Below are 26,208 nucleotides of genomic sequence, written 5' to 3'. Positions count from 1 at the left end.
GAACAGTGAATTACATAGTTATAAAGTGGACGTACTCGATTTTTTTTCAATTTTAAATTGAAAGGGGGGTCTTATAATTTTGATGTCAGCCTCCAGTTTCGATTCTCAGCCACCTTGACATACTAGCATTACGTTTAATTTACTAGTGAGTCAAGCTTGCTTAGCCTAAGTATACAGCTTCGAGGTGGTTTCACCTCGATGACAAAATTGTTAAGAACACTGATCATCGCAAAAAACTACATCAAACAAAGAGGAATTCTTTGGTTATAGCATCATCATACAAGCAAATACAAAGAAATTTGGGTTTAGTTATGGCTCCGACCTTTTAAACAAAAACCAGATAAAGCCCAACAAGCTTGAACCTTGTAATTTTTCATTCCCGCAAATATGTTTTCAGAACAGATTGATATTTACAACACCTGAAAACAAAATATATAATAAAACCTAAAACAAGAACTTATCATGTATACACTAAAATATATAATAAGATCTGATAGACAACAAGCATAAACCACGCATTTCTGCTAAAGAATCTATAGTTAAGACGGCCTAAATCATAAACTGGCAGCAACCGACTTTAATTAAGCATCTTCAAAACCATATCATATCCCTGAGTTCCGTGTCCAGAGAACCACTGATGGGAGTTGCAAGAGAAGGACCAGAACAAGACTTGTTTGCTTTGGCACATAGATATATTTGCAACATCTTCTTCAGCAATGCTTGCAGTTGACCTATGAAGTTACCATAACTCTCAGATCTTTTGTTGATTGATAAATCTGCAGCTTGTTCTCCAATATGTGACGACCTTCAAATAGGCGAGAAAGAGCCAACTCCAAGCTCTAGAGAAACAAACAAAACAAAAAAAAAAGGTTATCTCTCGTGAGTGTTTTACCAATTTAAGCAGGTGTTCTTGTTCTTAGTGCCATTACAATGGATTGTGGATCTGAAGTATTCTGATCAAGAGTTACGTGGCAGTTACTTAACTTGATTTCCTATACTGTGAATTCTGAGATGGTCTGTTTCAGTGCTCCGCGAAAAGTGGACAAAACCAAATTTGAAATTTCATATTTGGAAACTAATATTGGGTGTGATGGGATCATTCAATCTGTTGTTTGTTTGGTTCATTATATTTGGGTTACTGACAACTAAGTTACTGGCTCAGGGAAATGCTCTTCAAGAAGAGGAAGGAATGCAGGGGGAGAAATGTTGGTCATTATGATTTGTTTCACTTTATAGGTTCATGTTTCGCAGTATCCTTGGTGATAGATGTTCTGACAAGGGTTATAGCTCAAAATGTGAACATGCACATTGGACAAACTCTTCTTATGACTCCAGAATATAGAAGATAATCATTTATATATGCATGTCGTTAGCTAGAAATAGAAGTATTAGGAATGAACCTTTCACCTCAGCTCAGTGAAAAAACCTTCTGCGACAACGAGCAGATCCATACTCCTCGTATTCAGATTTTGTGACACATGTTGACTCGAAATCTGGGCTAGATGCCAAAAGTGACCCCCCTCTCCATACCCCTAATATTGGACTGGCATGTAACAAGAGAGAAAGTGAGATTATACCAGAAAGGACTTGGTGTGAACACTTATAAAATATGCAAAAAGCAATCTAAAGGGAAGCGGAGTTTACTCTTCCTGAGTAGTAATCTTCACTTGGTAATCGTCAGGAATGAGCGGCCGAAGATCCCTTTCTCTACATGCAGTTAAAATTAAATCAAATTTCTTTGATGATAAATGTCAGAAAAGTAACTAAGAGAAGATGACCGAGTGAGAGAAAACTTACAGCCTTTGAGCAAACCGGGGAAACAAAGTGCTCCCCCCTGTCAAAATGATGCTACCAACACAAAGAAGAAAAAGAAAAGAATGAGCATTTCAATGAATAAGGATAACTAGCAAAATAATTCAAAAGTTCCCTGAAACTTAAAACTCTGATGAGTGTATTAACAAAAGAAAAATTTAGAAGAACCTTTCATAGAGTACTGGATGTAAATGAGGATGACATGAATTAACAGCTCGGACAATGCATTCTGCTAGTCCAGCTTGGTTCATTCCTGCCAAAATAATTCAGAGACTGAAGATCACTTTTAGCTCTTTTATAGCTCATCTAGATCTGTCTAACATATTGTAAAAAAAAGTTAATCATCATCTGCAAGTGTCACTTCCATATAATAATTGCAGAACTAGTGGACCCACATTAAAATGAGTTGAGGACTAAATGTTGGTGACTTTTCCCTACTATGAATTTACTCTCATTAGTAGTATCATATTCAGATATATTACTTAACCCCCAACTGATGCACAGAATTAGAAAAATTCTGGGTTATCAATATCACCAGTTTGAAATATAAGTTTTATCAGAATATGCTAATTCTTGCTGATGATGACTGAAGTGCGGATCAGCATATGCTCCCAAGTCATAGAGGCTCACCACAATTGTACACACCAACATATACTTGAGCATACCATTTGTTATCTTAATAAATTTCAGAATATCCTAGACAACAACCATAATACTAACCCAAATCAGCGGGCTGAAAAATCATCTCAGGAACAAGAAACCTCTCGTTGGTTAGGTCAAACTCCTGTACAGAAATAAGGAAGCAATATGAGATGCAAACATTACAAGACTACTATTAATAAGGTGGAAATATTACATTTTTTGTCAAATCAACTTTCTTCCTTTCTTCTGCTTTTTCTTTATTACTCCGAGGACGATTCATATCTTCATTTGTTTCCAGAGGCAACCCATCCTCTAGAGTGAGGTATCTCTTTGCTTGATCAGGGTCTTTTACGAAACCCTTCATATGTTCGATACCATCAGGGAGGACATACGAGGACCTGAACAGATTGTCCTTTCCTCGACTCCTGCAAACACATAAGCCCACAATGGAGTTAACAGTGTAATTCTTACCGGGGATAAAATTGCCAAGTTATCATAAGAAAATAAGGGTCAATAGCCATCAATTCTGGATAACTTATTAGTGATTTGAACAGAATTTTATGCCATTTTAACATGGAAAGACGGTAACAAAGTCCACCCATCACTACAAGTCTTACTCACAAATCCAAGACATGATTAAGTTCATATGAGCAAGAATCATCAAAACAATAGCACCATTACATAAATAAAAGGAAACGCAGGCCCCTAACAGTCCCATTCAGTATGCATCAGATAATAATCCTAGCCACCTGATCGATTTTTGTTCATGATAAAGAGCATTTTCCTATCTTAGAGGACAAAACCTCTACAATGTCGGGCATAATTAGAGGAACTTCCTTCTAAAATCATTATATCAAGTACAAAATATGATTCACATGACAAACAAGTATCGTGCATAAGACGTTTCAGGCTCAGTCTGTAATCTGTATCAAGCAAATCATGTTACACGGCCTATCTGTACTCACTATAAAGTCATTCGCTACCCCTGCATATATCAAACAAGTCATACTTCCGTAACTTGATCATCCTATTTAAAATCTCAAACTACATCACTTAGGTTCAGTAGAAACCAGCACCCTAATAGTTGTTTCCGCAAAAATATAGCATATCATGTTATTTACTCTAATTACAGGGGATAGATAAAATCTGTTCACAATGACCCATTCCTTCAAACATTTCATTTAACCAGCTGCCTTCATATATATTACTATCAAATTCAAGTGACCATGAACATTATTTTGATTTCTACATTTCATTCATGAAGATGCCCATATCAAGCTATTAACCAGCACTAATTAAAAATGATAAATTCTACATTTCCTATGTACAAAATTAACAATTTCTGAGTTATTAATTCGTACCTGGCAATTTGAAGATCACGCGGAACATCAAGAGAAACAAAACAAAGCTTCTCCTTAACATCATCCATAATAAAAGTCTCATCCATAACATTAATCGATCGATACGAAACAAGTTCTTTCAAATAATTCGTCAACGCCTTCCCACCTAAATCAAGTCTTTTGACACCATGATTAATAGTAAAATTTTGCAAAACAGGAGCAGCATGAGTAAAACTAAACCCACAATCAACAACAAGACTACATTGCCCTTTCCCTAACAATTCATCCCCTCTACACCGGCTCGTTTCATACAAATGAACTAAAGAAGGAGAATCAGCAACAAACAAAGACTGAAATCCAAAATCTTCAAAAACAATTTCATCAATAGAACGTTGAATCGATGGTAAATTAAACAAAGGTTCAACCAAAAGGAGTGTAGAATGTGTAGGATCAATGTGAAGTAAAGAACGGAAGATACGTTCCCAGATTTCTTTTTGCAAATCTGGGTTTATAAGGTAACCTCGATCAAAAGGACGACGGATGGAAACTGATGTTAGGTCTTCGCAGGTGTGGAGTTGGTCTGCAATTAGCCATTTTTTTGAAGCGATTGGACGACCTAGGCAGTTGGGTACTATTACTGATGGATCTCTTTCACCGGCGATTCCAGCTTTGCATAGACCAGCACCATTGTCGAGTACTACGATGTTTGACATTGGTTTAGGGGTTTATCTAGGCTTCAGTCCGAACTGCCCTGTAGTTGTAAAGAGAGAGGAACAAGAGAAAATGTTGAGAAACGAGAGAGGAACAGAACGAAGTCGATTTTTTGTGGGATTTTTACCACTAGTTTTGAAGGCCCGCCCCTGGCAATAGTCCTAATTTATTATACTGTGCACATATTGTACTTGGTTAGGTAAGTCGTCTACTTCCACCACCAAACCCTAACATGTAAATGACTTACCTTCAAACAACGGTTTCCCATACCCTTTCCCTTCCACCTCTCAAACATCTCAACCTCACTCTCCATCTACCATTGAAGTAGAAGCAAAGAAACCCAAACAAATACGCATCAAAAACCCTCTGCGCTTTTCTTTTGTTTTCACATTCTAGCTAGCTGCTATCTACCTCAACATGACATCCTATATGGAATCCCTTCTTCAACAGCCTGCTTCTTTTGATCACGAAAATCCTGACCAGCAGGAAATTACTTCAGTAGATGACAACCATAGTACTAACAATGACGCCAAAGTTGATACATCGCGTGCATTCCGTTCCGTGAAAGAAGCAGTGGCAACTTTCGATGAACGCCTTCTAGCCGGAGTATTTTTTTCGTCATCACCAAAGCCGCAAACGGTAATTAATACTAATTTTAAAAACCAAGAAGCACAACCGTCTAAAGCTTCTATACTGCCATCTTCACCTCCACCTCCACCACAACTTCCATTAGTCTTAACTACATCAAGCAGTATCGGTCCTGTTAAGCAAAAACCTAAAGAAGATGACAATTCTACCGTGAAAAACATGTTGAAGAAACTAGAAATCGAATTGGAAGAAACAAAACGCGAACTCAATTTACTCAAAGAGAGAGAATCGGAGACGGAAATAGCTTTAGCCACATTAAATGCCGAGCTCCATAAGAACATGGCAAAGATGGCGGAAGCCGAAGCTGTTGCTGCCGGAGAGAAAGCAGCACTTGGGTCCAAAAGAAGTACTCAATTATGTATAGGAGGAAGAGGAGGAGATCACAAGTATGAGGGTAGTAGTCATGAAGATGATATACGCGAGGAAATAACGAAAATGGAAAGGTATTCGACATCTCTGGCCGAAGTTTTGAGTTTGGGAGAGAAAGAAGGTTATTTTGATCATTTTCAAGACAAGAAGACGCTAAAGAAGAATAAAATGGCAAGTATCAAGAAGGAAAAACCTATTATTCCCCTTGTTGGAGATTTTTTTTCAAGGAAGAAAAAAAACTCTTCTAAAAGCCTAAACAAACTATAACAAGTATGGAAATAACATATTATGCAAGTGTAAGATACATTAAGATTGATTTTGTGATCATGTGTGTTTGTCTGAAAAATAAATGTATTCTTTCAGTGTTAATTGCTCTTAATAAAAATTGTGAAAAATAGAGGAAAAGATATTGTTATCCTATTTGAGTTGTCTAACAGCATGCAATTCCACTGGCAAAAGATAAGTTAGCCGTAGACAGATTTGACCTTAGGTGTAGCAATTGGTAAATAATAACTAGCTGGTGTGTGAATCAACGAGTTTAAGGCTTAGTTTGGTATTGCTCCCGTTTTTGTAAAAGTCAGCTGTGTGTTGTTGTGCAGTGCTGTGAAAAAAACCAGTTAGACGTTTGTTAAAATATTAATTAAAATTAAAACAGACTAAAAAAAGCAACCAATATATGTTTGGTAAAATATCAGATCCAATCATTGTTGTTGTAGCAAATGATAAAAACAAACATATCTGTGAAAATAGTTTTATTCAATTTTATTGGGTTTATAAATAATTAAACTTTTTACTGTTAAATATAAATATATATGATATTAAATTTACTAATTGTCACTATTTTTTATGATTTAGAAAAAATGCTTTACTTAATCACTTTTTAATATATATATATATATATATATATATATATATATATATATATATATATATATTTAATTTAATATTTTGTTTTTATTTTTAATATTGACAAACTAGATGAAAGGGTATATAAAATAGTTTGAAAATAAAAAATAGCAATATTTAAAGAATAAAATATAAGAAATCAAAATTTGATTGTATATATAAATTTAAGGATAATCTTTTTTATCATTTATAAAATAAAATAGGGATAAAATAGATAAATCAAGCATTAAATTGAGGTGGGATTAAAGCTTATGCTTTTGTAGCTTTTAAAAGCTCATCCTCCCCGGCTTTTAAAAGTTTAGGAATTTGAGAAGTGCTTTGGATAAAAGCATTTTAATTTGTTTTTTTATCAAACACTAATTTCAAAAAATATTGACATATATAGGTTTTGGAAGTGCTTTTCGTAAAAAAAAAAAAACATTATCAAACACAACCTAACTCTGAGCTTGGGGACTCGGGAGAAATGGGTTTAGGGTAGGGGTGTAAATATTACCCGAAAAAACTCAGCCTGCCCGTACCCGCCCAAGCCCGCATGTACCTGAAATTGCCCAAAGCCTGTTATGGCCCGTTGCGGGCTACCCGGTCTGGCCTGGATTAATTTATTGGGCGGTCTCGGGCTTTGCGATTAATTATGATGCCCGGCCTGATACCCGGCCTGAAAGCCTTCTATGTGCCATTAATCATTTAATATCCTCTTAAAAAGACTTAAAAGTTACAGTTTTATAATTGTCAATTTTGTGTCAAGAAAAATAAAATATATAATTGTTTTTACTTATAATTAACCTTTTCAAAACATTAATGGTAATATATTTTCTTATTAGAAAGTTTATTGTACTCTAATTAATTATTTATTATAGGCTAAAATTAAAAATTTGTCAGTGTAATTTAAATATAAAATAATATTATCACTTACGATATGTGATGTTGGAAAGGAAAGGATATTGTATTTAATACCGTTCATTTGAAAATTTAAACTTAAAAAAATTTTCAAAATAGTGGCCTGTCCGGCCCGATCCGGCCTATCCGTATAAAAAGCGGGCTTTGGCGGTCTTTGGGTAGCAAATTATCTACTTGTATCCGGCCTGTCCGGCCTGAATTTGTTTACGGGCTCACAAATATTAAGCCTGGCCTGCCGGCCTGTCTTAGTTTTTGGGTCGGGCGGCCCGGCCTGCCCGAATTTACACCCCTAGTTTAGGGCCGGTTTGGGGAACAAGATGGGATTTGAGTACGAGCTCTTCTTTTTTTGTGCAAGTAAAACGATAGCATGTTTAGACATCGGAGGTGCATCGGCGTTTATCATACTTCTCTCTCCTCTCTGTGGATGAGGCGATAATGCCTTCTCAACTCAGTTAGTATTGCATTCTTCTTTTCCAATTTTTAGTCCATTTCTACTGATTTCAGTCCTTTCTATTATGATTACGTGCATTTTTATGGTTTAAATTAGCTTACACTCCCATTCTTACTTTACTTTCTTTATCGATCAACTTTTTTATTTTGAAATTTATATCATGTTTAAATAATATCTCTTGTACCCTTAAATAATCGTCTCATGTTTAAATTTTATATCATATTATTATCTCATGTTTAAATAATATGTGTTTATAGTTTGTTGTTTCTCTAATGGCGTTTGCTATTTATATTGTTGTGTTCATGGCGTTTGCCGAGCTTGTTTTAAATAATTGTCTGATCATATGGAAGATCTGTGAAGGTTTCAATGGTGTTTGGTTGGAGAGGATACAAAACAGTGCTGAGTCGGTACTTAGTCAGAAATCCCGCTTTACCGCCTTCCTTCAAAAAAAATAAAAAACTCCATTTACTATGTCAACCGTAATTTTAGGCTATTACTTGTTATTAGTCTAACCATCTACAACTGTAGTTTCCTAAGTTATACTATTTCCATATCCCGTATCTTTAAAGAGTATAACCTGGTCAAAGGTAACAATATTATTCGCATTCATTATCATAAACCTAAAATAATAGTTATCCCGGACTATAAAGATTTCCATCATCAACATTGTAGCGAGATCTCAAAAAATACAAGCATTATCAACATGGAAGAAGAAGGATCGACACAGGTTGGAGATTTGGTTAACAAGTTCAAAAAGGCGACTCTTAAACCTGGCGATACCAAAGATGTTGTCATCTTCAGCAAGAAAGCACCAATGAAAATACTGAAGAAGATAACTCCTGGCAAGCTAGTGTTATTGGAAAAGTTATCATAGAAGGACGAATGAGCCTTGATCTGGTCCAAAAAATTATTCAGTTCACATGGCCCTTCATGGCAAAAGAAGCAGTCAAAATTGTGGAGATTGATCCTAACACCTTTATTTTCAAATTCAGTAACTGGAATCTGTTGAACAAGGTTATTGATGAGTATCCTTAGAGCATCAACAAAAAACTCTTGGTTGTTCACGACTATATTCCGGAGATGATTTGCACAGAGAAGCACTGGGGATTTCAACACTTTTGGATTCAACTCAAATTTCTTCTACCTGAGCATATGAATGTAGTTGCAGTGACAAAGATTGGAGAAACCATGGGAAAAGTGGTTGCTATAAAACCCAAAGATGATATTCCAGTTAGTAGTGTGCCAGTTAAGGTATGTGTTAATATTGATCTTACTAATATGTTAAGAAGGGGTGTCAAGGCAATAACAAATGATGGTTTATCTCGTTGGATCAAATTTTTCTATGAGCGCCAACCAAGTGGCATATGTACTGAGTGTTATATGATCAAGCACTGTATGGTTGTTTGTAAAGATGCAGCTAACTTCTTAGCTAAGGCACATGAAAAGCCTTATTTTTTTGGGAAGGTCAGCAATCTTAGGAAGACGGATTTTAAGTAACATCGATATCATTTATTATCATCTTAGGGTTAAAAAAATTTCAAGTAGCAAAATCTGTTCTTTTGTCAGTAGGTTTATTATTACTCTTTTGATTTTTTGTAATTCTTCAATCCTAATGAGGATTCTTTCCTGGAATGTTCAAGGTTTGAAAACCACAGAAACTCGTAATCATCTTAATGATTTAGTCAGAGCCCAGAATCCTGGTATTATATTTCTTTGTGAGATTAAAATTAAACAAGAAAAGAGTAAACCTCTTCTGAGTCATTACCAGTAGGTTTATCTGGCGGTCTAGTACTACTTTGGAAGAATGGTTTCACATGTGATCTGTTAGAAACTAGACTCAATACTTTTAGTTTGGTTGTTCAGCATGATCCTAGCAAAACAGAATTTCTTGTCACTTGCATGTATGGCCATACCAACTACCACAAGAAAAAGGAACAATGGGAATTTATACACCAAATTAGTGAAAATCACAATCGTCCTTGGATTATTATTGGTGATCTAAACTTTCATCTTGTAGATATTAATAGTAATGATCCTCTTTTGTTGATGGTTTAGTTAACAACATTATTGGTGCTTGTGGTCTTGAAGATATTGGTTTTGTAGGAAAAGATTATACCTGCTCTAGTAATAATCTAGGTACTGGCACTAGAAGGTCTAGGATAGACATGGCTCTAGGAAATCTAGATTGGAGTAAAAATTATCCTAATTCTAAACTCTTCCACCTTACCCAAGTAGGTAGTGATCACAGTCCTATCATGCTTGTCACTAATACTCATGATACTCATTGCTGGAAGCCATTTAATTTTTTTGTCACCTGGTGGGAGGATGAAACTTGTACTTCAGTCATTGAAAATGCTTGTAAGATTAGTCTTACTGGCTCACGTGGTTTTCAATTAGTTAAAAGGTTTCAATCAGCTAGAAAAAGTCTTTCCTTCTGGAATAAAACTCACTTTGGTAATGTGGATTAGAAAGTTGTTGAACTGCAAAAGGAACTTGATGTATTACAGTCCCTTCCTCCATATGATGATAATCACAACAAGATTCTCTGCATTAACACAGACCTTAACAAGTGGCATAAAACAATAACTGAGTTCTATCAACAAAAGTCTAGAGATTATTTCATAAAGGATATGGATAATAACATCAAGTATTTTCATACAAAGAAAAATATAAGAAGAGTGGGAAATAACGTTGAATCTATACAAGATCATAATAATAACTGGTTACATACAAGAGAAGAAATCTCCCAACATCTTACTTCTCATTTCAAGAATATAAGTACTTATGTGTTGTTACTCAAGATGAAGGTCTTTTCTTACTTCTGCCAACTATTATTTCTGAGGATGATAATTTATTGATGACTAGAGTTCCTACTCATCAAGAAATTCATGAAACACTTAAAGGAATGGAGAATTGGAGTGCTCCATGGCATGAGGGTTTCCAAGCTGGTTTTTACAAAAGTCAATGGTCTATTATAGGTGATGATGTATGTCAGATGGTTACAAGATTTTTTGAAACTAAGAATATGGTGAAGGAAATTAACAAAACTTACATTTCACTCATTCCTAAGAAGAAAAAGTCCATCTTTGCAGCAGATTATAGACCAATTGGTCTATGCAATACTTCATACAAGATCATTTCAAAAAAAAAAATTGTCACAAGATTAAAGCCTCTAATTGATAAGATTATTTCACCTTATCAATTGCAACTTATGTCTCTGGTAGACTTATAAGTGACAATATTGTCATTTGACAGGAAATTATTCATTCCACGAAAAAGAAAAAAGGCCAAATTGGTTGGCTAGCGTTAAAACTAGACATGTCAAAGGCTTTTGACAGGCTTGAATGGAACTTTTTGATAAAAGTTCTGGATTATTTTGGCTTCAGCAAGGATTTTTGTGATCTTAAATATCAATGCATCAGTACAACTTCTTTATTTGTTATGCTAAATGGTTAACCATGTAAGGAAGTTCACCCATCAAGAGATATTAGGCAAGGTGATCCACTATCACCATATCTTTTCATTCTTGCTATGGAATTCCTCTCAAGCTTGTTTCAGCTCAACAAGATAAATCAATTCAAGGTATTAAAGTTTCTGCTTCTTCTCTAGCCATTAATCATTTGCTTTTTATAGATGACTGCTTGATTTTCACTCAAGCAAACCTTTCGTTAGTTAACAATCTATTGGAGTTATTACATAATTTCAGTACACATTTTGGTCAAATGATCAACTTTGATAAGGTGTATTTCAGTAAGAAAACTAAATCTGAAGTTGTTGAAATTCTTACACATATATTGGGTGTAAAAACCATGAGTTCTAAGGAGAGATATCTTGGCTCTCCCTTGCTTATAGGTCATTCAAAACAGGAAGCTTTCAAAGCTATTGAAGGTAATTTTATAAACATATACTCTACATGGTCTTCTACTTCAGTCACTCAAGCTGGAAGATCCACAATGATTAAACATGTACTCAATTCTCTTCCAGTTTATCAAATGGGCACTTTTAAACTTCCTACTCAACTGCTCAACAGGCTTACAACAATTGAAAGGAAATTCTTTTGGGGTTATAATTCTAATTTGGGAAATAATCCAATAGCATGGCATAAAGTTTGTAAATCCAAAGATTTTGGTGGGTTGTCTTTCAGAGACTTGGAAAAGCTTAACTTGGCACTACTCACTAAGTTAGCTTGGAGATTGTGCACTGAATCAGATGCTCGTCGGACAAGAACTGTGAGCAGTAAATACTTCATAAATGGGGATATTCTTCATCAAGATCTAAAAGATGAAAACTGTTCTTATACTTGGATTGTACTAATCAAGGGCTTGCAAGTAGTTCGATAGAATTACTTTATGGAAGTAAAAAATGGCAAGAAAACCAAAATCCAGTTGGATAGATGGATACCAGGTGAAAGATCGCTTCCTCAGCCAATTAATAATCTTCACAGGTTTTATCAAGATGTTGAAGAATTAATTCTCCAGGATACGAACAACTGGAATGTTGATCTTCTCAATCATCTCTTTGATATTAATACCTCTCTAGAACTTTAAGATTTAATACTTGGATACTTCTAAAGAAGACATCATGGTTTGGATGCCTGCTAAAGATGGTAAGTTTTCTGTTAAGAGAACTTATAAACATCTCACTATGAACAACTCAGAAGTTATGGTGAATGGAAGAATTATTCAAAACAAGGTCTGGAAAATGCTTTGGAAAACCAGCACAACTCATAGGATTAAGCTATTTTCTTGGAGATGTATTTATGACTCTCATTACACAAGGATTAAGTTAGCTCGACACAACTCCAGCATTGAAACTCAGTGTGAAAAATGTGGTCACAGTTAGGAAACAATGGAACATCTTTTTGTTTCATTGCAGGCATGCAAGAGCTGTGTGGAGACTGGTGAATGTTAATATTGATAACGTTCAAAGAAGATGCGATAGTGTATCAGAATGGGTTGAAAGTTGGTTTTTAAATTTCAACAATACTAGTGATGATAGATGGCCGCTCACATTAACGATTACTGCATGGATTCTTTGTAAGGACAAATGCGACAAGGTTTTTCAGGGAGTAAATCTTAATCCATTTAATTCCATGCATAGAATTAACTACTACCTGCATTCTCATCTGCATAACACAACCATAAATACTAGCTCTTTCACCTCTTTCATTCCCTCTCAATGGAAGCCACCAGAGAATGATGTTTTAAAATTTAATGTAGATGCTTCTTTTGATGAGGTAACTAATACTCTTTGTAACCAAGCATTGGTATGTCAAGTTTGGTTGTCATATTTTAGTGAACCAAAACTCATTTAAAGAGTCACTTGATTATATGCCAGAGTCAACTTCGTATAAGTTAGCTTGAAAGTATTAGGATACGATACATTACAAGTATTACGTGAAGACTTGAAGAATGTGAAGAAGTAAGGAGCTACAACGACGACATCATCCTTCCACTTGAGGTTAGTAATATTTGACTTGAACTGTTTCATTCCCTAACGTATCTTTCAAGTCCTGCATATTGAAAACATAACTGTGAAGCTATGAATGATTATACTCTAGTTAGACATAGTATTAAGGAATACAATACGAAGTATAACGTTTATCTTTTAAACTTCGTATATAAGACATCGACATAATGGTTTGAATGCTACTGTGATTATGTATGGGTATGAGGTGAAGATTTCGTCCTAGGAAACGATGTTTTACATTCGTTTAAAGGAAGTACATTCATAAAATTGTTTTGTGAATCGAAAGGGAAATCGCTAGGCTTATTGGTATTGTTATTCATCGCATATATTTTGAATTACCAATATGTGTGTTTAGTATAACCGCTCATGACTTGCTTATGTTCTTGGTAAAACTATTCAGAAGGCCTGAATTTGTATTGGTATGACTTTTATTAGGGAAATCGATCTTAAGTAATCACCTAAGATGGTATGATCGACTTATTGTAATTGGTATGACCATCTCTAGACATTGGGGGACCGATCCTAGTAAGAGGTGCAACCGATCAAAAAAGGGGAATCGATCCTTGTAAGAGGTGCAACCAGTTTCTAGTTATTGGGAACCGATCCTATGAACATGTGCAACACATTTTTAGTTATTGGGAACCGATCCTATGGACATGTGCACCAAATACAATTTAGATACCATATATATGTGGGAACCGATCCTAGTACCTAGTCAACCAAGTTTTGGTAACTAGAGCGACTAATTCTAGTACCCACATGGAGGTAGAACCGAAACTTGTTTTGGTAGAACCGTGAAACCCATGTTTGGTGATTTGATAGGATAATCAATCACATAGTTCTTGGAAGTCAGATGAACCAATTCTAAACTTGTTTGGAAGTGTGGCAAATCGGTTCCAAGATTGTAAGTATGAAAAAGGACTTACAAAGTAAAGATATCGACATACTTGAACATGTGCAGTAACGCTTATCTTTTATTGCTCAAAGATACTCCTTAATAGCTAAAACAGAATCTCAGATCGAAATAAATTAAGAATCTTTTAATTAAGGTTTTTAGTTTTGCATATCGTTAGAAAATAAAAATTAGTAATGTGCATTTACTAGTTGGATATTTTCTAAGAGATTTTCGATCAATATTTGGACAAAGCATTTCCAGGAATTATACTAACCGAATTTGAAAATATTGCATATCTTGAGAATATTTTCGGTTTTGGAAATTCCTTGGTGTCCAAACTTCCTTGGTCTATAAATATTGAAGTTTGCATTTCAAGCAAACTAATCCTCAGAGCCAGCAAAACTACCTAGTTGTGTTGTTACTGCTGGATCCACCTATTCGGAGAGGAAAGTAACCTAATTAGGCGAAAACTCTTACGACCGCTCGGTTTAAAGACTTCTTTGGGATTGAGAAGCTCTATTAGTACCATTGGTGGGAAACTAGATAATTGTGGTTTATAATTAGTTTTCGATTGATTTGATTAATTCACTGTTGTTTGAACTTTGAATGCACCTAGTTTGTTTATGCTTTAGAATCTTCTTTTTCTGATATAAGATTCACTCAAACTAGATCGAAGTTTCGACGGGGATCTTTAGACTGTTTGTAGTTCTAAAGACGTCTTATGATAATACATTGTTAACAGACTTTGTTATGTGTGTGATTGATCACAAGATATTCAAGTTGATTGTGTGCAGGTGTTTATTGAAGATCTAAGAAGATTTGAAGTCGAATAAGATTTCTTATTTGGGTTCATAATCTTTGGTGTGCGCAATACTTGTTTCGGCTGAAAAGGATCCAACTATAATCGGTTTATCTTTGTGATAGATTTTATTGGTTAGTTGAGTAGATCGGCATCAATACAATTCTTTGTGATTAAAAGTATTGATTGCAAAATCTTAACAATTACTTTGGTAGTTGTTGATAAGATAGATCTAAGGACCTGACAAAGGAGTTTATTGGGATAAACGGAAGAGCCTTTTGTCGAACTCATATCACTTGGTTGAAAAGAGTTGTTACCGAACAGATTTGTTGTTCCTTTACCTTTTGGAATACGAACCAAAGGAATTGTTCCAAGTGCGTGACTTATTAACAAGTTGGTGGCGCAGGGATACATACAGAACTAGGTGAACTATAGGTTTAGTTTCTTGGTCTCAACTATACGAAGTTGGTTTAGATTTTGTATAGCGGCTTAATCCTGAGAGTATTCAATTCTGGACAAGGTCCCGGGGTTTTTCTGCATTTGCGGTTTCCTCGTTAATAAAATCTTGCGGTGTCTTTTACTTTTATTTTCAATTATAATTGTTGTTATTATAATTTAAAGTAAATTACACAAACATTAATTCCTATTTACTTGTTAGCAATCATATTGTGTTTGGTTAAGTCCGTACCTTTTATCAAGTAAACATATTTCATTGTTGTATTGTCTCGATCTTGTATCCATAGTCAATCACACAAGTTATTTTGTTGTCGTATTTTCTCCATCTCTTATCCATAGAAGATCGCACGAACTGTGAACCGATTAATTATATTGTCTCGACTCAGTCTATAGACAATAACTTTCGGAGAAAGGATTTATAGGTGGAAAAGTTTTAGATTGAGGTATATTTGGGTACCCTCGTCTTTTCAATTGGTATCAGGGCATGCAAACACGAAAAGATTTAACAATCTGTGTTTGGTGCGATCCAACATATAAGAAATTGAATCTATGTCTGATTCAGTCAACGTTATGCAAGAGTATGAATACTCAAAAGTTGAAGATGTTACCACTTCGTTAACTCATGATCCAGGAGTTGCGAAAACATTTGTGTCGTTTTCTGATGGAAAAGAAGATGCTAATAAAGAGTTAGTAAAACTCCTAAATCCTATAAAATCTCTGTCTTCAAAAGTGCTAATATTAAAGACAGAGTCAAATCTTCTTAAGAATGAGATCAGAGATAAAGACTTTCAGCTGAATATTCTAGACAAAGAGAATATGGATCTCATTGTCAAATTAGAAGCTCTTGGTAAATCTCCCACTCAAGTTAAAGAGACACGTCCTATGACTCTGACTAATGATGTTGTTATGATTTCTTCCAATGTTGAGGAAACTAAAAGTCCTTGCTCGACTTTTGCAGACTGTGATAAAACTGGTTTAGTCACATCTGAAACAAATCAAGATGATGGTAGTTTGCCTAACTACATCAAGTCAGAAGAGGATGAGAAACCATCTTCTACATCTACTGATGATCAGACGAAATCTTATCCAAAGGAAACTTTGAACCGATTCCGTGAACGTGATCTTAAGGAATACAGCTTTCAGTCACTTGACATGAAACTTATACTTCTTAAAAATACGGTGGTAAAAATATTGAAAGAAGTTTCTTGTCTTAAAAAACTGAAACACCATTCCTCAGTTGAAAGACAGATTATACCACTACCCGATAAGATCAACTCAAAAGAATCAGAGGAAAGAGTTGATAATCGCTTCTGGAAAAAGGTTCCTCCTCACCCATATCGAAATAATTCATGTTTTGATGAAGAACGATTCCAGAAGAAAGGAAAAGAGAAAATCTCTGCCAAAAGAAACAATCAGGAATTTCCGATAATTGTTTCAGATAATCATGTTGATGTGCACCATAAGGAAATCCTTAGAATGAGATTCTCACATCAGTACATCTTCTCCACATGATCATATCTCGAGAGTAAGAAAAGATCATTATTCTGGGAGAAAATATTTTGGGCAAAAATTCCCAAGGAGAAACATGAACTATGGTTCTGATACTCGTTGTAAGCTAGAAAAGGCTCCGATACAACTTAGTTGTATCGGAATTGTGCACTCTCATCCTCTTTCGTGCTCTTAATTATGGATGAGAAAAGCACAATAAAACGAGAGCACATTTTCTTTGTGTGTTTGTTTATCAGAAAAATCTATGACATTTTATGGATGACTGCGAATCCATGTCTGTATAAAAAATGTTCATGTTTATCATGATCTTCCAAAAATAGGTTTTATTTAAAATTTTCGAATTTTAATAAACCTTCCAGCATGAGAAGTTCGGAAAAATGAAATGGAATATATTTTGTGATATTTTCGGTCCGAGAGTTGCCTCTTCTTAAAGGGAAACTATCTCTTGATTGTATTTTGAAACCCTGATGAATCCTTATTAAATAACCGAGCATGCCTCCAATAACTCGCAGTGTCACAAAGGCTAATAAGGAGGAAGCTCAAAAGGTTAAAGATTGTCAAGGAATCAATACAAATAGGAAGAAGAAAAACATATCAAAAATCATGTCTTATTATGATTTTGATAGTTCAGTCGGATCACAAGATGAGTCATGTCTGTTGGCTTATAATTTACAAGATCCAACCAAAACCAAGTGAATTCGTTCTGATAGTATGATTGACTATATCCAAAGTTTTGAAGAACTAAGAACGAACCTCGTAATGAAGGTTCGAAATCAAGATTGGCTCAAAGATAAAATTGAGGAAACAAAAGCTGATCTTGCTGATATGAAGGTTCAAGTTGAAAAACTCGAGAAACAAGAAGTGGTTGCAGACAAGTCTCTTGAGACATGCTTCAAAAGTTTGAACACTAAAGAAACCTCAGTGAACAACAAGAGCACCACTAGAGATTGAGTTATTTGTTGTAATACTTAATCAATAGAAAAATAGACATTAGTTTTTGATTATTTCAATAAAATCTATTATGAATAAAACTATCTTATTTTTGAATAAAATTATTAGTTTATAATTTCTCTTGTGATAGTTTTTCGTTTACATAGCCTGTGCTTGAATGCTTCATCTTATTGCTATGTACGTTTATGGGATGTGATGAGTGCCAAATATTGTATAATTTTATCCCTTTTTGTTGGCATTTAACTCATCTTTTGCGCAGTAATTCTACATTTTATCCCATATTCTGTATTTTCATTGTTTTCAAGAATAAATATTTTTCTTACTTAATTTTGCATTTTTAGGTAATAAATAAAGTTTGGATGAATTGCGGAGCGAAAAGAGCAGAAAAGTAGTGAAAAGCCGGGAAGGAATTACACAAGGAAGCCGCAAAGAATGGTGCGCACAAGTCCAAAAAGCTAGGAATGGGCTCAAAAAGGAAGAATTGTTCTTGAAGAAGATATGGGCCTGGCATACCCAAGGCCCAAAACCCTCACCCAAACCCATTTTCTATATCCAAGCCCGTCTCGGATTTCAGCCGTCAGATCGAAGCATTTCAGCATCCTACGGTCGCTCCTATGCCTGTGCATCAAATCCCGATGATTCCGCTAAACACTACAACACCTAACCTAATCTCGCACCGTAGACTTCGTTGTATTTTACATCCTACGGTCGCTACAAGCTGCTTCTTTCTTAACCGTCCGATCCACCTACCATCTCCATATCCAGCGGCTTCAGCTCGTGGTACACACATCTTGATACACCCGCCTAACACACTAATACTCGAACCCTATGACCTAGCCAAACAGCTCCCTACCCTAACCCATATCGACCTCCACCTTCTTCTTCCTCTCCCCCTCTCTGCAACAGAACCACCATACCCTGCCGTACCACCACCTATTCCACTTCCACAACCACCACTACCTACACCAACTACCACCAACTCCACCATCTCCATCATTACCCGACACGACCCATCCCCCTAATTCGAAGCGCTTTAACCTCTCTCACCAACTGACCTAGGTGAGGGTTGATAAAACACCTCAAATTAGGGAGCAATTGTAGCGATTGGGAGCAGGAGAAGAACCGAGGGAGGCAGAGAAGACATGGGGCGACGTCAATTCAAAGTTTTGGTGAGTAAATTTCGGAGATTGAAAACCCTAATTTCAATTCTAGGGTTTCGGAAAAATTGGGTATTTGGTGATATAAATAGGGGGTGATGTAGAGGGGTAGAGGGGGATGATCTCTGGACTAGCCAGAAAAACATTTTGTTCTGTTTTATTTCACAATTTCAATTTCAGTTATTGCATGACAGTTGATAGTGAATGTTATATGATGTTTTGATTTTTATCTTCAATGTTGAGAATGTTGTTTCAATTAGCATATGTGATGAATGTTGATGCTGTTAACATGTTTTTCATGAACTAAGTTACTGCAGCTAAGGCTCAGATGAAGCCTTAGTGCATTGTTGGATGATGAATTGCTAGGTTAGAGCCTTAATGCTTGTTTTTCTTGAGCAATGGGAGAGATTAGTGCTCATCTGTGTGCTTGTGATTGATTGTACTGTCAAAAGACAGTCAATGCTAGGAGCACATTAGTTGAGCAAGCTGATTTTCTTTCCATTCCAATTGTATGCTTAGGGTCTTAATTTCAACCTAGAACTACATTGTTTGGCTAGGACACCAAGGTGGATTCTAAGCCATTAGCTTAGCCACAATTCCTTTCTTCAGTCACTTACAATTCCAGCTCTGCTTTTATTCACTGCTTAGTTACTTTCCTTTACTGTTTTGCTTAGTTCTTGCATTTTGAAGCTGTGTGCACTGAAGTCAGTGCACAATCTCACCCCTGCCCTTGGCTTACAGCCTTGGTTCCTTGGTTGTTATTTTATATCATCTGCCATATGCTGTGCTGCCATCTTGTGTTAACTGTTTTAGTTCTTTGTATCTGCCTTCATCCATCACTGCTCACTGCCATAGTGCTTTGCACCCATTGATAGCTTAGGAAAATTCTTGTAGCTCCGCTCCCTGTGGACTAACTCTCTTATCCCTATATTATAAAGCTTGACCTTGTATACTTGCAAGTTTTGTGTTTTCCATTTCCACACCAAGTTTTTGGCGCCGCTGCCGGGGAGTGGTGCTGTGTGTTGATTCTTTCCTTTGCTGTCTTTCATCTACCACTGCATACTCTGCTGAAATTGCATCTTACCTTGCTGTGCTTGAAGCTGTCTCCTGATATCATTGCACTCTTGTTCACTTGCAGGTGCCACTGAGTTGCTGCTGCTGTGCTGCTTGCTGCTGCTAAGCCAAAGCCTGCTGCTGCCAAGCCTGCTGCCAAGCCAAAGCAACTGGGCTGCTACCTGCTGCTGCTGGGCTCTGCCTTCTACTGGTGGGCTTGTACTTCTCTGAACTGGGCTTCACCAACTTCAACTGAACTGGGCTTGCCAAGTGTTACTGGGCTCGTCCAACTGAGGTGGGCTTCGTTGCTGTTGCTTCTGCTGGGCTGCTAAACCCAACTGCTGTTGCTGGGCTTGAGCGTGAGCTGCTAGGACGATCCTAAAGCCCAACTGGGCTGTGCAACTAAAGGGAACAAAAGCCTAACTGGGCTTCCCTCCTTAACCAAGTAAGCCTAAACCATGAGTAACCCACTTGGGCCCCATTAAATATTCAATTTGGGTATGTAATAATTAATTTTTAATTTGGGCTTGTAATAATTATTTTTATTTTTATTTTCTTTTATTTTCTTTTATTTTTCTTTTATGGGCTTGTAATTATTATTATTGTTTTTATTTTCTTTTATGGTTGTGCTAATTTATGCTAGGTTTAGTTCAAAAATTTTCCAAAGCCCAACTTTAAACCAAAAACCAAAATCCCTTGTTAGTCCAACACCCATTCAAAACCAAATCTTCATAACCCTTGTGGGCCAAATTGTTTCCGATTGCTCTGTCTGACCAACATGTTAGTTAAGGTACCTACTAGGACATGATTGTGACCTACAGAGACCAAACAAACAGACTTGTTAGAATTAACCCAGACGAACCTATCGAAATTCTAAGTTCTGAGGGAGACAGTCCAGATCAACCAGAAACAATGGGAGAACCCCGTACCCTCAAGGATTATATGTACCCAACTAGAGCCAGTCAACCTTCTTGTATTGTGCTACCCGAGGCTAATGGCCATTATGAGCTGAAATCAAGCACAATACAGATGCTTCCTATTTTTAGAGGTGTTGAGAATGAAAACCCGTACCACCACGTGAGAGAATTCGAGGAAATTTGTGGAACTCTGCGTTTCACTCAAATGTCCGACGAAACCCTAAAGTTAAGGCTCTTTCCTTTCTCCCTGAAAGATAAAGCAAAGGCCTGGCTTTATGCTTTACAGCCTCAATCCATCATGACATGGGATGACCTCATAAAGGAGTTTTTCAAAAAGTTTTTCCCGAACCACAAGACTGCGACAATTCGTCAAAGTCTGAATAGCTTTGTGCAATTAGAAGGTGAGACCTTAGCTAGATACTTGGAGAGATTCAATGAATTATTGCTCCAATGTCCCCATCATGGTTTTGAAAAATGGAGACTTGTGCAAATTTTGTATGAAGGTCTAGATGTGTCCACCCGAACAACGGTTGAGTCGATGTGTAATGGTCTATTCGTAGACAAAACTGTGATGCGTCTTGGGACTTCTTGATTGAAGTAGCTGAAAAGACGCAACAGTGGGAATCCATCCGTGAACCCAGAAAGACTACAATCCGAAGCGAAGGCTTTTAGGATTGAAGCAGATTTCGAGGGAAGAGCAAACATGGCATCAATAGTTAGGAGATTAGAAGAGTTAGAACTACATAAAAATTCAAAACCTTCCACCACTACTCTCCGAGAACATGTCGCTTCGGCTGTATGTGCCGCTTGTAACGATCCCAACCATCAATTCCAAAATTGTCCCGATTTGCTTGCAGTCCAGGAATCTAGGCTTGAACAGGCACATGCCATGTTTCAAAAACAGAACATAACCCCTATTCACAGACCTACAATCCAGGATGGAGAAACCACCCTAACTTTTCATGGTCAAAGGACCCACTCAGGGAGGACCATCTCAACCCAATCAGAGCTATCAAAACAATCAGGGATATCAGAACAATCAAGGTTATCAACACCCGAGAAACCCTCAACAACAATCAAACTCTCAACAACAATCACATCCTCAACACAATACCGACAAGAGATTATCCACCCTAGAGGAAATGTTCCAGAGTTTGATGCAAAGTCAGAAAAATCTGATCAAAAGATGGATCAAATGTGTGAGAGAGAAAAGGGTAAACTTCCGAGCCAACCCCAACAAAATCCAAAGAGGATATTTCAAACAGGCACAACATCCTGCACTGAAACCTCACCCGATCAAGTCCATGCCATTACCACCCTCCGAAGTGGTAAAGTCATCGAGAACAACGTGGGCGAACCTAATGAATCTGATACAAATTCCACGCTGTCTCCACAACCCCAGAAAACCAAAGAATCTGAGCAAGTTGGAAAGCCTGACAATTCTACTGCTGTGAATGTCCCTTTGCCAACTCATTCTCCTGTTGCCCCATTTCCTCAAAGATTGATCTATCAACAGAAAAGTACTCATTATAATGAGATGTTAGATATGTTCAAGAGAGTCAACATCAACATTCCTTTTCTTGAAGCAATCAAGCAAATCCCTGCTTATGCCAAATTCCTCAAAGACTTGTGTACTCAAAAGCGCAAGCTCAATGTGCACAAACGTGCTTTCTTAGCTGAGCAGGTGAGTTCCATCATTCTGAACAAAACTCCACCCAAGTTTAGGGATCCAGGATGTCCAACAATTTCTTGCACTATAGGAGAACACACGGTCAATAAAGCGTTATTAGACCTAGGTGCAAGTGTTAACCTACTGCCATATTCTGTTTATGAGCGACCTAGGTGCAAGTGTTAACCTACTGCCATATTCTGTTTATGAGCAGTTAGGTCTTGGGGAGTTGAAACCAACATCTATCACTCTACAACTGGCAGACCGATCTGTCAAGATTCCTCGTGGAGTGGTCGAAGATGTTTTGATCAAGGTTGACAAATTCTATTTTCCCGTAGACTTCATTGTCTTAGACACTCAACCTGTACAAAACCCAGACTGTCACATTCCTGTCATCTTAGGACGTCCTTTCTTGGCTACGTCCAACGCGATCATTAATTGTCGTAATGGAGTGTTGAAACTGTCTTTTGGTAACATGACAGTAGAATTGAATGTGTTCGATATTAGTCAACAACCTGTGAATCTTGATGATGATGATGTGCATGAAGTTAATATGATTGAAGGATTGATGCAAGATTCATTGACTAACATTCTATCCGTCGACCCCTTTCAAGCATGTATGGAGAACTTTAACCCAGATTCCTATGATGATGCATACTGTAGTGACGTCCTATCTCTGCTCGAATCTGTACCTCAAATGGACGTCACTGAAAGGAAATATGAAGTGGAACCACCCTTACTCTCTGATTCCAAGCATTCCATCCATTGTTGAGCCACCCAAGCTTGAATTGAAAACATTGCCTAGTACGTTGAAGTACGCATTCCTAGGTTCTTCTGATACTTTACCTCATTATTTCATCATGTTTAGACACGGAACAGGAAAGTAAGCTTTTAGAAGTACTTAAGGAACACAAAGAGGCCTTAGGATGGACCATCTCAGATCTCAAAGGAATTAGTCCCACCATTTGCATGCACCACATTAACCTTGAAGAGAATGCCAAACCATCTAGGGAAATGCAAAGGAGACTTAATCCTAACATGAGAGATGTAGTCAAAGGAGAGATCCTGAAACTACTTGATGCGGGTATCATATACCCAATTCCCGATAGCAAATGGGTTAGTCCCATTCAAGTTGTGCCTAAGAAGTCAGGCATTACTGTAGTTCAGAACGACAAGAATGAATTAGTCCCTACTCGTACAACCACAGGATGGCGAGTATGCATCGACTACAGGAAGTTGAACACAGTAACAAGGAAGGATCACTTCCCGCTCCCTTTCATTGACCAAATGCTAGAACGTGTGTCTGGACACAGTCACTACTGTTTTCTAGATGGCTTTTCCGGTTATAACCAAATTCACATTGCTCCGAAGATCAGGAAAAAACTACATTCACGTGTCCATTTGGGACGTTTGCTTATAGACGTATGCCCTTCGGGTTGTGTAATGCACCTGCTACTTTTCAGCGTTGCATGATGAGCATTTTTTCTGACATGATAGATAGTTTTCTCGAGATCTTTATGGATGATTTCTCTGTTTTTGGTTCCTCGTTTGACGAATGTTTGAAGCATCTTGCCCTCGTGATATCCAGATGTAAAGAAAAGAACCTTGTTCTAAATTGGGAAAAATGCCATTTTATGGTGAATTCAGGAATAGTTCTAGGACACATCATCTCAGAAAAGGAATTGAAGTGGATAAAGCTAAAGTTGACCTCATTCAACATCTACCACAACCTTGCTCTGTGAAGGAGATCAGATCATTTCTAGGTCATGCTGGTTTTTACCGGCGATTCATCAAAGATTTCAGCAAAATCTCCAGACCTCTGTGCAGTCTTCTCTCCAAAGATGTTGCCTTCAATTTCGATGCTGCTTGTGTGAAGGCATGGGAGGAATTAAAAACCCTTCTCACCACCGCTCCTATAGTCCGACCACCCGATTGGAAGCTTCCGTTCGAACTTATGTGTGATGCCTCTGATTATGCTGTTGGTGCTGTTTTAGGACAGCGAGTTGATAGACTACCATATGTGATATACTATGCTAGCAAAACCCTTAATGATGCCCAACTCAATTATTCAACTACCGAGAAGGAATTGCTTGCCGTCGTTTTCGCATTAGACAAGTTTAGATCTTATCTGATAGGGTCTAAGATCATCATATACACAGACCATGCGGCTTTGAAGTATCTTCTTTCCAAGAAGGATGCTAAAGCTCGCCTTATTCGATGGATACTCTTATTACAGGAATTCGATCTCGAAATCCGTGATAAGAAAGGTTGTGAGAATGTGGTTGCTGATCATTTGTCTAGATTAACTTTAGAGTCTATTGATGAATTGAGCTGATTAGAGAATCATTCCCAGATGAACAGCTGATGTCTATCTCAGACCTTCCTTGGTTTGCTGATATTGTTAACTACCTCGCTACAGGTAGGATGCCCTCACGTTGGTCGAGACAAGACCGCTCTAAATTCCTGGCTGAAGTTAAACATTTCCTTTGGGATGACCCATATTTGTTTAAGTACTGCCCAGACCAAATCATTAGGAGATGTGTCCCCAACACTGAACAGAAAGATGTGATATCTTTCTGTCATGACCAAGCATGTGGAGGCCATTTCAGTGCCAAGAAAACCGCTGCAAAGATCTTGCAGTGTGGATTCTATTGGCCATCATTGTTCAAGGATTGCCATGATTATTGTGTTGCTTGTGAACGCTGTCAAAAGCTAGGAAGCATTTCGAGGAGAAACATGATGCCATTGAACCCCATTTTGATTGTGGAGATTTTTGATGTTTGGGGGATAGACTTCATGGGTCCATTTCCCATGTCTGACAGCAATTGTACATCCTAGTCGCAGTTGATTACGTTTCTAAGTGGGTAGAAGCCATAGCAACCAGAACAAATGACCACAAGGTGGTACTTTCATTTCTAAAGGAACATATTTTCACGTTTTGGTACCCCTAGAGCTATCATCAGTGACGGCGGTTCACATTTTCGTAACAAGTACTTTGAGTCTTTAGTACGCAAGTATGGCATAACTCACAAGGTTGCTACTCCGTACCACCCTCAGACTAGTGGACAAGTGGAAGTTCTAATAGGGAAATTAAGCACATTCTGGAGAAGACGGTCAACCCGTCCAGGAAAGATTGGTCATTAGATTGAATGATGCTTTGTGGGCCTATAGAACAGCTTATAAGACACCAATTGGCATGTCCCCCTATCGTCTAGTGTATGGAAAGCCGTGCCATCTACCTGTGGAATTAGAACATCGTGCCTACTGGGCAATCAAAGAGCTGAACTTTCTCTGGACGAAGCTGGAATTCAAAGGAAACTTCAACTCAACGAGTTGGAAGAATTGAGAAATGAGGCTTATGACAGTGCCAAGTTATATAAGCAGAAGATGAAGATGTTTCATGACAGCGTATTCTACGCAAATCCTTCACTCCTGGTCAGAAAGTCTTGCTGTATGACTCCCGATTACATCTTTTTCCAGGAAAACTGCGTTCCAGATGGAAGGGTCCGTACCTAGTACGCACAGTTTTTCCTCATGGAGCTGTAGAGCTGGAGGAT

At 37.2% G+C, this 26,208-nt stretch overlaps 2 protein-coding genes across 3 annotated transcripts; one reads left to right on the top strand and one right to left on the bottom strand.

The window, feature by feature from the left end:
* Positions 1-341: 341 nt before the first annotated feature.
* Positions 342-4,645, bottom strand: LOC113356144 (actin-related protein 6-like). Of its 2 annotated transcripts, none has more exons than XM_026599177.1 (8): positions 3,816-4,645; positions 2,669-2,879; positions 2,533-2,596; positions 1,981-2,065; positions 1,798-1,848; positions 1,645-1,707; positions 1,401-1,543; positions 342-839 (listed from the first exon to the last, which is right to left on the bottom strand). In XM_026599177.1, the coding sequence occupies exons 1-7, from the start codon at positions 4,505-4,507 to the stop codon at positions 1,414-1,416; spliced, it is 1,296 nt and encodes a 431-aa protein (XP_026454962.1). In that variant the 5' UTR covers positions 4,508-4,645; the 3' UTR covers positions 342-839; positions 1,401-1,413. The 2 variants fall into 2 exon arrangements, with proteins under 2 accessions (XP_026454962.1, XP_026454961.1); XM_026599176.1 differs by having other exon boundaries at positions 1,408-1,543.
* Positions 4,646-4,724: 79 nt separating this feature from the next.
* On the top strand, positions 4,725-5,942 carry LOC113356145. The gene has a single exon (XM_026599178.1). The coding sequence runs from the start codon at positions 4,923-4,925 to the stop codon at positions 5,787-5,789; it is 867 nt and encodes a 288-aa protein (XP_026454963.1). The 5' UTR covers positions 4,725-4,922; the 3' UTR covers positions 5,790-5,942.
* Positions 5,943-26,208: the final 20,266 nt, after the last annotated feature.

Source organism: Papaver somniferum, chromosome 3, assembly GCF_003573695.1.
Source record: "Papaver somniferum cultivar HN1 chromosome 3, ASM357369v1, whole genome shotgun sequence".
Taxonomy (NCBI): Eukaryota; Viridiplantae; Streptophyta; class Magnoliopsida; order Ranunculales; family Papaveraceae; genus Papaver; species Papaver somniferum.
This window is presented reverse-complemented; position numbering and strand designations above follow the sequence as displayed.

What these genes read in the sequence shown, in the direction of transcription:
- LOC113356144 (XM_026599177.1), bottom strand. Translation starts at nt 4,507, where the DNA reads ATGTCAAACATCGTAGTACTCGACAATGGTGCTGGTCTATGCAAAGCT. An exon ending in TTTTCAGCCCGCTGATTTGG is followed by an intron (nt 2,066 to 2,532) that starts GTTAGTATTATG and finishes TTATTTTGGCAG; the next exon opens with GAATGAACCAAGCTGGACTA. An exon ending in AAGATTACTACTCAGGAAGA is followed by an intron (nt 1,544 to 1,644) that starts GTAAACTCCGCT and finishes GTTACATGCCAG; the next exon opens with TCCAATATTAGGGGTATGGA.
- LOC113356145 (XM_026599178.1), top strand. Translation starts at nt 4,923, where the DNA reads ATGACATCCTATATGGAATCCCTTCTTCAACAGCCTGCTTCTTTTGAT.